The sequence below is a fragment of the Bufo bufo genome, chromosome 2 (assembly GCF_905171765.1).
Source record: "Bufo bufo chromosome 2, aBufBuf1.1, whole genome shotgun sequence".
Classification (NCBI taxonomy): domain Eukaryota; kingdom Metazoa; phylum Chordata; class Amphibia; order Anura; family Bufonidae; genus Bufo; species Bufo bufo.
Window position 1 is genome coordinate 616,166,709 of NC_053390.1, and position 14,575 is coordinate 616,181,283.

The 14,575-nt window shown below is 45.9% G+C and overlaps 1 protein-coding gene across 1 annotated transcript in view; it reads left to right on the top strand.

The window, feature by feature from the left end:
- The first annotated feature begins 6,416 nt into the window (after positions 1-6,416).
- The window catches only part of LOC120991719 (probable protein S-acyltransferase 23), a 46,048-nt gene continuing 37,889 nt past the window's right edge, over positions 6,417-14,575 (top strand). Inside the window, exon 1 of the mRNA XM_040420504.1 lies at positions 6,417-6,550. Within this exon, the coding sequence (XP_040276438.1) occupies positions 6,504-6,550 (47 nt within the window). The 5' untranslated portion in view covers positions 6,417-6,503. The remainder of the gene's footprint in view (positions 6,551-14,575) is intronic.

A 14,575-nucleotide genomic window follows, 5' to 3' on the forward strand; every position in this document is an offset into this window, starting at 1 on the left:
TACTCGCTCGTGTGAAATGGGCCTTAGAGGGGTCAAAACAGCACTTGAGGATTGTATTGCGGTAACGGGCAGTCACCACAACACAGTCTACACCTCTAAGTTACAAGTGCCAGCCTCACTGTGTTTCATGGGGAGTTGTGTCTGTATGAAATGCTTGATCAGTATAATGTAAGTACATAGAGAGACCACATGGTGTGTCTAAATCAGGGGCGGACTGGCAACTTAAAGTGGCCCTGGAAAAAAATACAAAAATTGGCCCCATGTTGTAGCGGGCTCCAAATACTGTCCCATTAGAACCATATACCACAGTGCAGCACAATATGTTGCCCTAAAAGCTGCCCCTATGTGGTGGCCATCAATAGCTGACATTTTCTGTCTCCTCCTCCAGTTGTCTCTGATAAAGATACGGCGCAGGGGGCTTAGGAGGTGAGATGCAGACCTTATGTGTTCCTACAGTGAAAGTATACGCCTGCTGCTCACGTTGTAGTACTCATCAGCCACTGCTAGATGGCCCTCCTGGCTAGCCTTACATAACGCATATTCATGCGTGGTCCTTTATATATCATTTTGCCGAGTTCCGTTCCAAGTTTTCACTACCGAAAATCCACTACCGAAGCTATTCAACGAAGTCTCGCGCAACTTCGTTGCGCACAGTACAGTATTACGTACAGTATTAATCTGAAGTTTTGAACGAAGCATCCAAAGTACGCTTTGCTTAACAATAGTCTGCAGCTCCCCCCCCCATTCTCTAATGAAATATGGGTCTGATGATCCTGTTAGTGCAGATTCATTTTGATGGAGGTTTAATTTGTGTGCATAAAGGTGCCTGCACACTGTGCGCATTTCGTTCGGAAAACCTGCTGTGTAATACAGTACCAGCAAAGTATATGAGATTTGAGAAATCTCGTGTACACTTTGCTTTTTTTGGTGTGGAAATTGATTTTGAAATCTGCAGCATGTCAATTGTTGGGGTTTTGTGCGGATTAGGCCTCATGCACACGACCGTTGTTTTGGTCCGCATCCGAGCCGCAGTTTTTGCGGCTCGGATGCGGACCCATTCACTTCAATGGGGCCGCAAAAGGTGAAGACAGCACTCTGTGTGCTGTCCGCATCCGTTGCTCCGTTCTGTAGCCCCGCAAAAAAATTATAACATGTCCTATTCTTGTCCGTTTTGCGGACAAGAATAGTCATGTCTACAATGGGCCGCCCGTTCCGTTCTGCAAATTGCGGAAGGCACACGGGCGGCTTCCGGTTTTCGCGAATCCGTGGTTTGCGGACCGCAAAAAAACTGAACAGTCGTGTGCATGAAGCCTTACACCCTCTTCAATGGAAGGGCGAGATCTGTAGCCAAGCCATATCAAATCTGCACCAAAAACCACATTAACAACTGCTCAAAAAACGCACCAAAACCACGATAAATAGTGCAGATTTATGTGCATTTTGGTGCAGATTTCTTGCAGATTTTCTGAACACATCTATGCCGTATGCAGGCACCCTAAGGGCCAGTTCACTTCACATTGAGTTTTTTGGCGCTGATTTTGGAACATTTTTGCCTCAAAGTCTGCTAAAAAAAATACCTCAAAACAGCCTGTCATTCATTTCAATGGGAAGCAGCAGTTGTTGTTTTTTTTACACGTGGAAAAAAGAAGCAGCATGCCCTATCTTGGGGCAGAATCAGCGCTGAATGCCTAAGGCTTCTTGCACACGACCGTATGGTTTTGCGGTTCGATTTTAACGGATCCGTTTCTTTTGTTTCAGTAGTGTTTCCGCTTCCGTTTTGCCGTTCCATTTTTACATTTGGTTTCCGCTTGTGATCCGTTTTTTACATATTGCAAACGGAAACGGAAGCATACAATAATGTTTAAACAGTAAGTACATAAAAAAATTGGGCTGGGCATAAAATTTTCAATAGATGGTTCCGCAAAAACGGAATGGATATGTAAGACATACGGATGCATTCCGTATGCATTCCGTTTTTTTGGCGGAACCATTGACTTGAATGGAGCCACGGAACTTGATTTGCGGGCAATAAAAGGACATGTTCTATCTTTGAATGGAAGGGAAATCCAGAAACAGAATGCATACGGAGTACCTTCCGTTGTTTTTGCGGACCCATTGAAGTGAATGGTCCCGCATACGGATCGCAAACGGAACGCAAAAAAACGGAACGGAAATGGGAAAAAAAAACGTTTGTGTGCAAGAGGCCTAAGGCCTCATGCACACGACCGTATATATTTTGCGGTCCGCAAAAAAAGGATCTGCAAAAAAAAACGGATGACGTCCATGTGCATTCCGTATTTTTCGGAACGGAACAGCTGCCCCTAATAGAACAGTACTATCCTGTGGATAAGGCCCCATTCACACGCATTTTGCGGAACGGAATTGCGGACCCATTCATTTCTATGGGGCCGCACGATGTGCTGCCCGGATACGGAATTGCGGACCAGCACTTCCGGGTCCACAATTCCGTTCCCGAAAAAAATAGAACATGTCCTATTCTTGTCCCCAATTGCGGACAAGATTAGGCATTTTCTATTAAGTGCAGGCGATGTGCGGTCTACAAAATGCAGAACGCACATTGCAGGTGTCCGTGTTTTGCGGATCCTTACTGTGAGCCAAAACCAGTAGTGAAGCCTACTCAGAGATCAGGTATAATGAAAAGATCTGCACCTCTTCTGTGTTTTCGACCCGCACCTGGTTTTGGCTCACAATAACTGATTGAAATATCTGACCAAATAACTGAAGTGTGAATTCAGCCTTACATCCAGTGATGTCTCCTCTGATGTAGACGTTCTTTTTCCTCATCTTCTTTCAGACCAGACCACCATGATGATTCCTTTCAGCCATCTCTCGTGTCTGTAGAGTTTAACAGACATCTTAGCTTTCTACTTTTCCATCTTCCTCCCATCTTCTGAACACCCTATCCTACCACCCCCAATACTGTGCCCACTATGCTCCCCAATACCATACTACAGAAAGAGTTTCCCAAACTACCCCAGGGCCCTCCCAAGGTGTTATAACGCAAGTCCCAGATTAGGAATGCCAGAGTGGTGTAATGGCCGATAATGTCTCTATAGGGTGGTGATAATTGTGTCAATGGTGTCTCCTACCTGGGTACGGCTGGACTCCTGGCTCCTGGATCACTTGCAATACATTTGAGTGTAGTGATAGTGAGAGTAATAGAGGAATTTTGCAGCAGAAATTATGTCCAGACCTTTAGATGAAGTTCAAACGTTTCTTTACTTAAGATAACTTGTATCCAAGCAGTATACAGCCTTGGTCTCTTGGTCCCAGCAGGTTTTAGCAATAATTGGCAGGAATAAATACTTCTGCTTTAAATGTGAGCTTGCAGGATCAGTCGTCTGCTTGGCAGCTCTGTAATTGTGGCAGGAACTAATCTTCTGCACTTTTCTGTAACTTCTGCTGTATGGGGACAGACTAGCTGAGGAGGAATAGCTTCTCCTAGGTCTCTGGACTTATCTCTCAGATGGTTTCTTGGGGGATGCTTTCTTCCTGGAACTCTGGAGGTTGTCTGTGGTTTCTGCTTCTTCATTCAGCTGAGGCTGAAGGAGCTCAGACTGGGAATATGATCAAGTCTCAGCCGAGATAAGATCCTTGCTGTCTTCCCTATGCAGGGGGATCTCCTGAATGCTATCACACAGCCTTCCCAAAGCGGGGGGGAGGCTACACTAACTCTAACTTCCTTCTCCACCCATGCTGCAGGATGTGGGAACAGCCCACTTCTCTCACAGAGGGGGAGCTAAGCTGGAATAATCCATTCCAGCCTAGATACACTAAACGCAAATGCGTTGCTGCCACCTGCTGGTGAACCTGGAAAATTACAAGAACAATGGAATTTAACATGGTTTTATATGCACATTTGTGAAGACATAATATAAATTACATCAGATGACAATGTAAAGGTTCTTAGGAGATAGTAGCGGGGTAGAGGCGTGTAGTAACACAACTCTGGGGTATTACATATACATTTACACTCCTCTAATGACGTACAAACATCATGGTCTGTGTAAGAGTTAAAAAGCCATTGCTTCTACTGATACTGCCATGTGTACATAAACAGCAGGATGGCATCTGTCCCCAAAAAGCCATTTTTGGACAGTTTTTTATTTTATTTCAAAAAGCATAAAATAACCAAGACTGCAGTGTGTTATTAAACAGGCTATTTGTTACTACCGGCTACCATCCACTTACCCATGGCCATATGTCACTGTCACTTTGACCCCAGAGTGTCATACATCACTTTTCAGGACCACAGGGGCACAGTATCAGAACTGAAATTAATTTTAGGAATTTCCTTCATCTCTACATGGGACATTTTGTATTCACAAATAATGGCATAGGGTAAAAAAAAAAAAAAAAGGAAATAACGCTTAAAGTAGTTCCCCAGTAGTAATAATTCTCCTTATAATGTGTGCCAGTTGAAAAATAGCCTTATAATGTGTGCCAGTACAAAGAATACCCCCTAATCCTTCAGATCAGAACCCCATATCACACCTTCGATGAGACCACCATATCAGACCTCAGATCAGACATCAAATCAGACCTCCATATTAGATCCTCAGATAAGACTCCGATATCAGACCTCAGATTAGACCTCCATATCAGATCCTCAGATAAGACTCCGATACCAGACCTCAGATCAGATCCCCATATCAGATCAGACCCCCATATCAGACCACCATATCAAATGTCAGATCAGTCCCCTATGTCAGACCCCCATATCAGATGTCAGATCAGACCTCCATATCAGATCCACAGATAATAAAATATCCAAAACTGCAGTGTGTTATTAAACAGGCTATTTGTTACTACTGGCTACCATCCACTTACCCATAGCCTTATGTCACTGTCACTTTGACCCCAGAGTGTAATACACCACTTTTCAGGGCAATTGGGGCACACAATCGAACTTAAATGAATTTTAGGAATTTCCTAATCTCTACATAGGACATTTTGTATTCACAAACAATGGCATAGGGTACAAAAATAAAGTGGAAATAACATTCACAGCACCAAATTTAGGCTATGTTCATGCCTGGACATGCTCCCTGCATGTATCCAAAACAAATCCATAGCCATTAATGGGTCAGACTTATGCCAAAAGTAGGTATAAATTGACCCGGGTGGTATCTGTAGGCATACCCTTTCTTCCTAACTTAACTGGCATAGTTCACTACAGTCTACTACTTTCACACTTGTGGCAGAGTGATCCGGCAAGCAGTTCCGTCGCCGGATACGGAAATCTGCATGCAAACGGACAGCATTTGTAGATGGATCCGGATGTGGATCCGTCTCACAAATGCATTGCAAGAACGGATCCATCTCTCCGTTTGTCATACGGACAAACAGATCCGTTTCAATTTTTTTTCACATTTTTACCGGTCTGCGCATGCGCATGAAGGACGGATCCGGCATTCCGGTATTTTTAATGCACTAATATGTAAGTAATGCCGGCATTCCGGCAACTGATTCGGAATTCTGGACGGAGAGAATACTGCAGCATGCTGCGGTATTTCCTCCGTCCAAAACGCTGTTCAGTGACTGAACTGAAGACATCCTGATGCATCCTGAATGAATTTCTGTCCATTCAGAATGCATGGGGATAAAACTGATCAGTTCTTTTCCGGTATTGAGCCCCTAGGACGGAAAAGAAAAACGCTAGTGTGAAAGTACCCTAAACTTTCCAGTATAAACCCCACAAATACAGAGGGGGTTATTTATCAAACTGGTGTAAAGCAGAACTGGCTTAGTTGCCCATAGCAACCAATCAGATTTCACCTTTCATTTTTCACAGCTCCTTTGGAAAATAAAAGGTGGAATCTGATTGGTTGCTATGGGCAACTAAGACAGTTCTACTTTACACCAGTTTGATAAATCTCCCCCATAGAATATATACTTTAGGGTCATTTCAAATGGGAGTCAAGGGCTGCTGTGTTCATCTCTATGGTTTATGATCGGCATCTGGATTTGACACCCAAACTTGTCAACCATTTTCACTGAAAAAAACAAACCCTAAACTTTAGGTTTTCTGCTTTCATTCTATTCAGCAGTCACTACTGAATCAACCAGTTTTCCCAGAACACTGAATGGCAAGGCTGCTCGGCAGTGTAGCCACACCTGTCCCCTCCCCTAGCTGGACTGTATGTATAGCTGTATACAGGAGGAGCGCTGCTCTATACAATGAGTGCCGTGATACATGAACCTGTAATTACAGGCAACGACCTCGCTGTTGTGTCCTCCTTCTATACAACATACATGCCACAGCGCTTGTGGTGACTGTTGAGCCGCACGTTGTTGCTATGTGACCCTCTCTCTGGAGATAACACAGGGGCACTGTACTGACAGGAAACTTCTCTACACAGCTGCCACCGGGACCCCCACCAGAAGTTCCTGCTGGAAGAGGGGGGCTCCTCACCTCACAGCGGAGACCCTGGACTACACCGACTACGGAGACTTGTGGTGTCCCAGGGGAAGGAGACAGCATGGACGGCAGCTGCGCGCCAGATATATTCAAAGCCGTCAAGGAATGGTAAATTCCCGCAGCTCTGCATACTGTAGGAAGGGTGACAGTGCTTTACAGCTGTCTGTGCATGCTGGGAGTAGTAGTCTTGTTGCTTACCACTGCATTATAGAAAAGATATGCCTGTTATTCCATAGATCATTTTAGTAGTGGATGTGGCGGTGTATGATACAACCCGACAGATAGACCCTATAGAAGTTATCAGAATGGTTGGAGAGAAATCTTTATTATAATGGAGGTGTCTGGGGGTTCACTATGGTCCTTCTGTATATAGACAGGGGGGCACCTAGCCTTTCTGCTGCCTGAGGTGAAAACTGAAACAGCAGCCCCCTCTTCCCTTCCCAATGCAAATTTCTTAACCTAACCCCTTCCCTTCAGCCCATGGCCCTTCAGCTGCCCCCCTCTTGCCCCTACCTGCTGCTGCCTGAGGCACCTCACCTGGCCTCATTGGTGGTGCACCCCTGGACACGCAGGGACCCCCTGCACTCCCCCAGAAGGGTCAGACTTTGCCACAGGATCGATGGCAGACAGGAGGAGATTGGGAACTCAGGGTGCCCCTGGGAAATGATATGCAAATGGCCTCAGGTTGTAGGTAGAAGGGGGGCCAGGCCATGTAGGTCGCTTCAGCAAACGGTCTTTGATAGGAATCTCTGAGTCCCACTTGGTATCTGGCACCAAGCTTCTAGTATCGGCTTGGTTTGAGTCCTTCTGACGTCAGGAGAGCGCTTCACTCAGTAGGTAATAAAAGACACAACAGTGATGTACTGAATGAACACTCTAAGGTTTATTTTTAACGCACACAGGTTATATAGAGGGGGCTTTACCCTCTTAATTGGCATCATCGTATGTTATGTATTTAACCTATCATATTAACACGTTTCATTCTACGCTCAGAGAAATAGAAACAAAAACGGAACTTCCATATTAGGAATATTGTCCGGGAGTAGTGCCAAAGAGATAAGATTCAGGGTTACAGAGAATAGAAACCTTACAGTATATTAGTTTCACAGCAATCAGAGTTAGTACCTAACATAGAAATGAAACTTCAGTAAAAGCAGAATTGATTTTGACATAATAAAGAACATGGATTCCTTTCAGTCTTAATGCTCGTTGGTGGGTCCAATACAAACAATGATCCTTTTTAGGGATGAGTGAAGGGAGCTTTGGATGCAACTTCGGATTAATACTTCGATGAGCTGAAGTTAGTTAGTCGCGGTTGTGGAAGACTTTGTTGAATAACTTCGGTAGTTCATTTTTAAAGTGGAAAACCGCTTTAAAACCTGGAACCGAACTCAAGGTACGAGTTAGAACCGAACGTCTTATTCCGAAGTTTTAAACGAAGCGACTTCGCATGTAGCATGCTCACCACTAATCCTCTTCATTAGCAGGTATAGTTTACAAGTAAGGTCAGCTTCACATCATGTTTCGTTCTTCTCTTCTGATCTGTCAGAAAAGCAGAAAAGAAAAAAAACAAAAAACTATATTTTGAGCACCCATTGTGCTTATTTTGCATCCATTTTGGCCATTCCCATCTAAGATCCTTTTTTTTTATTGGCAGGTGGAAAAGTCTTGTGCAGAGAACTTTTCCTCCTGTCTAAAAAAAAAAGGATCTCAGATGAAAATAGCTACAACAGATACAAAACGAGCACAACAGATGCTCAAAATAAAGGATTGTTTCCTGACAGATCAGAGGAGAAGAACAAAACATGATGTGACCCTAGGTGACGTAAACACAGCAGTAGGGAGTGTGATTTAACTGTATTGTCACTACCCCCCCCCCTCCCCCAAAGTCACATATACACAATATAGATTATGCAGTCACTACCCCCCCCCCTTCCTCAAAGTCACATATACACAATATAGATTATGCAGTCACTACCCCCCCCCCCTTCCCCAAAGTCACATATACACAATATAGATTATGCAGTCACTACCCCCCCCTTCCTCAAAGTCACATATACACAATATAGATTATGCAGTCACTACCCCCCCCCTTCCCCAAAGTCACATATACACAATATAGATTATGCAGTCACTACCTCCCCCCCCCCCCTTCCCCAAAGTCACATATACACAATATAGATTATGCAGTCCCTAACCCCCCCCCCCCCTTCCTCAAAGTCACATATGCACAATATCGATTATACAAAGAAAAAGACACAAATGCAATAGCACTCTGCAACCAGCACTCCGCCCTGCCTCCATGCTGGATGTTGAATGAGGCATTGGTGTACATTTTGGCCAAAGCGTAATAAGCCACTCACCACGTCAAGGTCGCCTCTATGAGTGGTCCCTAACACTAGTTCCTACCTGTTTATGGGCCAGTGTTAGGGACCACTCATAGAGGCGACCTTGACGTGGTGAGTGGCTTATTACGCTTTGGCCAAAATGTACACCAATGCCTCATTCAACATCCAGCACGGAGGCAGGGCAGAGTGCTGGTTGCAGAGTGCGATTGCATTTGTGTCTTTTTCTTTGTATAATCTATATTGTGTATATGTGACTTTGAGGAAGGGGGGGGGGGGTTAGTGACTGCATAATCTATATTGTGTATATGTGACTTTGGGGAAGGGGGGGGGGTAGTGACTGCATAATCTATATTGTGTATATGTGACTTTGGGGAAGGGGGGGGGTAGTGCAATCACTACCCCCCCCCCCCCCCCCACTGTCACCATATACACAATATAGACTATGCAGTCACTACCCCCCTCCCCCCCCCCCACTGTCACCATATACACAATATAGACTATGCAGTCACTACCCCCCTCCCCCCCCCCACTGTCACCATATACACAATATAGACTATGCAGTCACTACCCCCCCCCCGCCACTGTCACCATATACACAATATAGACTATGCAGTCACTACTCCCCCCCCCACTGTCACATATACACAATATAGACTATGCAGTCACTACCCCCCCCCCCACTGTCACATATACACAATATAGACTATGCAGTCACTACCCCCCCCCCACTGTCACATATACACAATATAGACTATGCAGTCACTACCCCCCCCCCCCCCCACTGTCACATATACACAATATAGACTATGCAGTCACTACCCCCCCCCCACTGTCACCATATACACAATATAGACTATGCAGTCACTACCCCCCCCCCCCCCACTGTCACATATAAACAATATAGACTATGCAGTCACTACCCCCCCACTGTCACATATACACAATATAGACTATGCAGTCACTACCCCCCAACCCCCCCCCAACTGTCACATATACACAATATAGACTATGCAGTCAGCACCCCCCCCCCCACTGTCACATATACACAATATAGACTATGCAGTCACTACCCCCCCCCCCCCCCACTGTCACCATATACACAATATAGACTATGCAGTCACTATTCCCCCCCCACTGTCACATATACACAATATAGACTATGCAGTCACTACCCCCCCCCCCACTGTCACCATATACACAATATAGACTATGCAGTCACTACCCCCCCCCCCACTGTCACATATACACAATATAGACTATGCAGTCACTACCCCCCCCCCCACTGTCACATATACACAATATAGACTATGCAGTCACTACCCCCCCCCCCCCCCACTGTCACATATACACAATATAGACTATGCAGTCACTACCCCCCCCCCCCCCCCCCACTGTCACATATACACAATATAGACTATGCAGTCACTCCCCCCCCCCACTGTCACATATACACAATATAGACTATGCAGTCACTACCCCCCCACTGTCACATATACACAATATAGACTATGCAGTCACTCCCCCCCCCCCCCCCCCCCCAACTGTCACATATACACAATATAGACTATGCAGTCAGCACCTCCCCCCCTCCTGTCACATATACACAATATAGACTATGCAGTCACTACCCCCCCCCCCCCCACTGTCACATATACACAATATAGACTATGCAGTCACTACTCCCCCCCCCCACTGTCACATATACACAATATAGACTATGCAGTCACTACCCCCCCCCCCCCCCCACTGTCACATATACACAATATAGACTATGTAGTCACTACCCCCCCACTGTCACATATACACAATATAGACTATGCAGTCACTACCCCCCCCCCCCCCACTGTCACATATACACAATATAGACTATGCAGTCACTACCCCCCCACTGTCACATATACACAATATAGACTATGCAGTCACTACCCCCCAACCCCCCCCAACTGTCACATATACACAATATAGACTATGCAGTCACTACCCCCCCCACTGTCACATATACACAATATAGACTATGCAGTCACTCCCCCCCCCCCCCCCACTGTCACCATATACACAATATAGACTATGCAGTCACTACCCCCCCCCCCCACTGTCACATATACACAATATAGACTATGCAGTCACTACCCCCCCCCCCACCCCCACTGTCACATATACACAATATAGACTATGCAGTCACTACCCCCCCCCCACTGTCACATATACACAATATAGACTATGCAGTCACTACCCCCCCCCCACCCCCACTGTCACATATACACAATATAGACTATGCAGTCACTCCCCCCCCCCCCACCCCCCCCACTGTCACATATACACAACATTACACTGTGCAGTCACTGACCCCCCCCCTTCCCCGTCACATATACACAATATAGACTATGCAGTCACTACTCCCCCCCCCCACTGTCACATATACACAATATAGACTATGCAGTCACTACCCCCCCCCCCCCCCCCACTGTCACATATACACAATATAGACTATGCAGTCACTACCCCCCCCCCCACCCCCCCCCCACTGTCACATATACACAACATTACACTGTGCAGTCACTGCCCCCCCCCCCTTCCCCGTCACATATACACAATATAGACTATGCAGTCACTGCCCCCCCACTGTCACATATACACAACATACACTGTGCAGTCACTGCCCCCCCCCCACCCCCCCCCCCCACTGTCCCATATACACAATATAGACTATGCAGTCACTGAACCCCCCCTTCCCCGTCACATATACACAATATAGACTATGCAGTCACTACTCCCCCCCCCACTGTCACATATACACAATATAGACTATGCAGTCACTGCCCCCCCACTGTCACATATACACAACATACACTGTGCAGTCACTCCCCCCCCCCCCCACTGTCCCATATACACAATATAGACTATGCAGTCACTGAACCCCCCCTTCCCCGTCACATATACACAATATAGACTATGCAGTCACTACCCCCCCCCCCACTGTCACATATACACAATATAGACTATGCAGTCACTGCCCCCCCACTGTCACATATACACAACATACACTGTGCAGTCACTCCCCCCCCCCCCCCCCACTGTCCCATATACACAATATAGACTATGCAGTCACTACCCCCTCCCCTCCATACACAGAATATACACTATGCAGTGCCCCCCACCCCACTCTGCAAAGCTAAGAGCCCAGGCAGAAGCACATGTCTTTACTCTCTGATATAAGACAGGGAGGGTCTTCCATCTGATTGGCTGCCCTGACTTGCCTCCTCTTTTTTATTGGCTGGGCTGCCCATCCTTCATCCCCGCTGCCCTGCATCACAACATTACAGCCAGCAGTGCCTGGGTAACCCTTTCCTTTCTGGTTCAGAGCTGTCCTATTAACTCTTTCAGTGTAACACAGGAGTTTCTAGTAACCTGTTTTGCACAGTATAGTAATGACAGTCCTGGCCTGCTGTGCTATTATTATGATAATGAGGGGGCAGCAGCCAGCCATGTGTATTACAGACTGCAGCACACAGGCCAGGGCTGTCATTATCATACATAGTTTAGATTTCCCCACAGATAAAAAATGACATGTGGACAAGTCTGGGGAATGTGGTGGCCATAACCCCTTGCTCACAGTTCGCTCCTCCGTAAACAGACCATGAACCCGTACCAGTGAGTTCTGTGAGGTGCGGCATGTTGCCCCATCTTGTTGGAAAAAGCAGGACATTATTTCTTCTGCAGCATCATAAGCAGTATCAGCCAACATATTCTGACATGCCCAAAGATGCACAGACAGGCTCAGACCTCGGTAGGCCCCCAGTCTCCTGCGCCCGGAGATAAGACGGAGGAGTAATTATTTCTCTTGTTTCTCAGGAGAGATAATTATTGTAGCCACTAGGTGGCAGTATCGCACAGTGATGCAGCCTCCTACTGGTGTAAATTGTACAGGATGCCCCTCAATATCTTCTAGACTTCTGAGGCTGCTGGCTATGAAGGATGAGAGTACATGTCTGGCCATCCTCCTGCCCTCCCTGCTGTCAGAAAACTGTGGTTGCTGGAGAGAAAGACTCCTCTGCGGTGCTGGGCTGATTTCTCAGGTGTGTGACAGTAGTGAGCTGTCAAGAAGGGGGATTAGTGGGGGCTCCAGCGTTTAGACCCCCTCGGATCACCTAGCTATCCCCGATCCTGTGTATAGAGGATAACTAGAAAAGTGGACACAGGCCCTTTAACAGGCGAGCATTTCTATTTTAGTTTGACACATATTTTGGGCCAGATTTTTAATTTTTATTTAATTTATTTTTTTGCACCCAAAGAAAACCTTTAAGGATAGAGAATGTGAAAAGGTGAAACAGCTATGACACAACAGGTGATAAGTGTCTGATTGGTGGGGTCTGACTGCTGGGACCCCCATGATCAAGGGAACATGGTCCTAAGACCCTTGTGTACATAGATTAGTGGTAATGTAATTGAATGTCTCAGGACCCCTTTTTTCATGATCAGTGGGTGTTCCAGTAGTCAGACCCCAGCAATCTGATATTTATCACCTATCCTGTAGATAGGAAATAGGTCATTATGGTAGACCAACCCTTTTAATTATAATGTAGATTATGTACAATATGAGGAGGTTAAGATTTGGTAAATTTCATGCCAGACATTTATGCTTAAAGGGGTTAAAGGGTTTGTCTCACTTCAGTAAATGGCATTTATCATGCAGTTAATATAAGGCACTTACTAATGTATTGTGATTGTCCATATTGCCTCCTTTCCATCACATTATACACAGCATGTATTATTAATGTGGTTATTAACACCGTGTAATCCAGCATTGGTGGCCGTGTTTACACACTATATGGAAAGGCTGTAAGTGCTCATAGGCCAACACCTTTCCCTATAGTGTGCAAGCACGACCACCGCTGCTGGATTGCAAAGTGGCCAAAACCATGGATACGAGCAGTGTATAATGGGATGGAAAGGAAGCAATATGGACAATCACAATATATCAGTAAGTGCCTTGTATTAACTTTCTCTACATGATAAATGCCTATTCCGTAAGTGAGACAACCCCTTTAACCCCTTTAAGTGTACTACATATAGACACGGAATGCACACAGAGTCATTTTTTTTATTTTTTTTTGGCGGCCCCATTGAAGTGAAGGGAACAGTCCGGACATGGAAAAAAATATAAGTTATTGTGCAGGAGCCCTAATGTGGGCCCCCAGAATCAGTTATACTGGTGGGCCCTAAGTACCCCAGTCGGACACTGTGCACAGACATGAACGGGGACCACTTTCAGCATCTTTTGTGACTTGTGAGTAATAAAAACAAAAACAATCCACTTGATTGTTCATCTTCTCATACTATCGCAGGAGGCGGGCTACTTTTTTGCGCTTTGGAATCTGTATGCTCATACACCGCTGACATGTCAGCGCTGTACTGGTGTATGAATTCCACTGGGACGGCAGTGAGTGATGTACAGGCAGGAGCACACATCACCATCTCCGCTCACTCTGCCTAGCATATAGCCAATGTGGTATGCCAGGCTTTAGCGGAGCAGGCGTAGGGCTAGAGCAGCAATGTGCTATGTGACTGTGCCCGCTAACTCTGCTCTGCTAAAAGCCTGTACCAGTGTGATATGCACGGCGGAGCTAGCAGAGGAAGGAGCTCACACAGCACGTCGCTGCTCCTGCGCAATTAAAGTGCGCCCAAACTTTCACCTAAACTTTATGAAAACCTATTGTAAATGTGATAAAATGTAATATACTTTAAAATTTTTATTTTTTATTTTTTTCCTAGCGAAATAGGCACC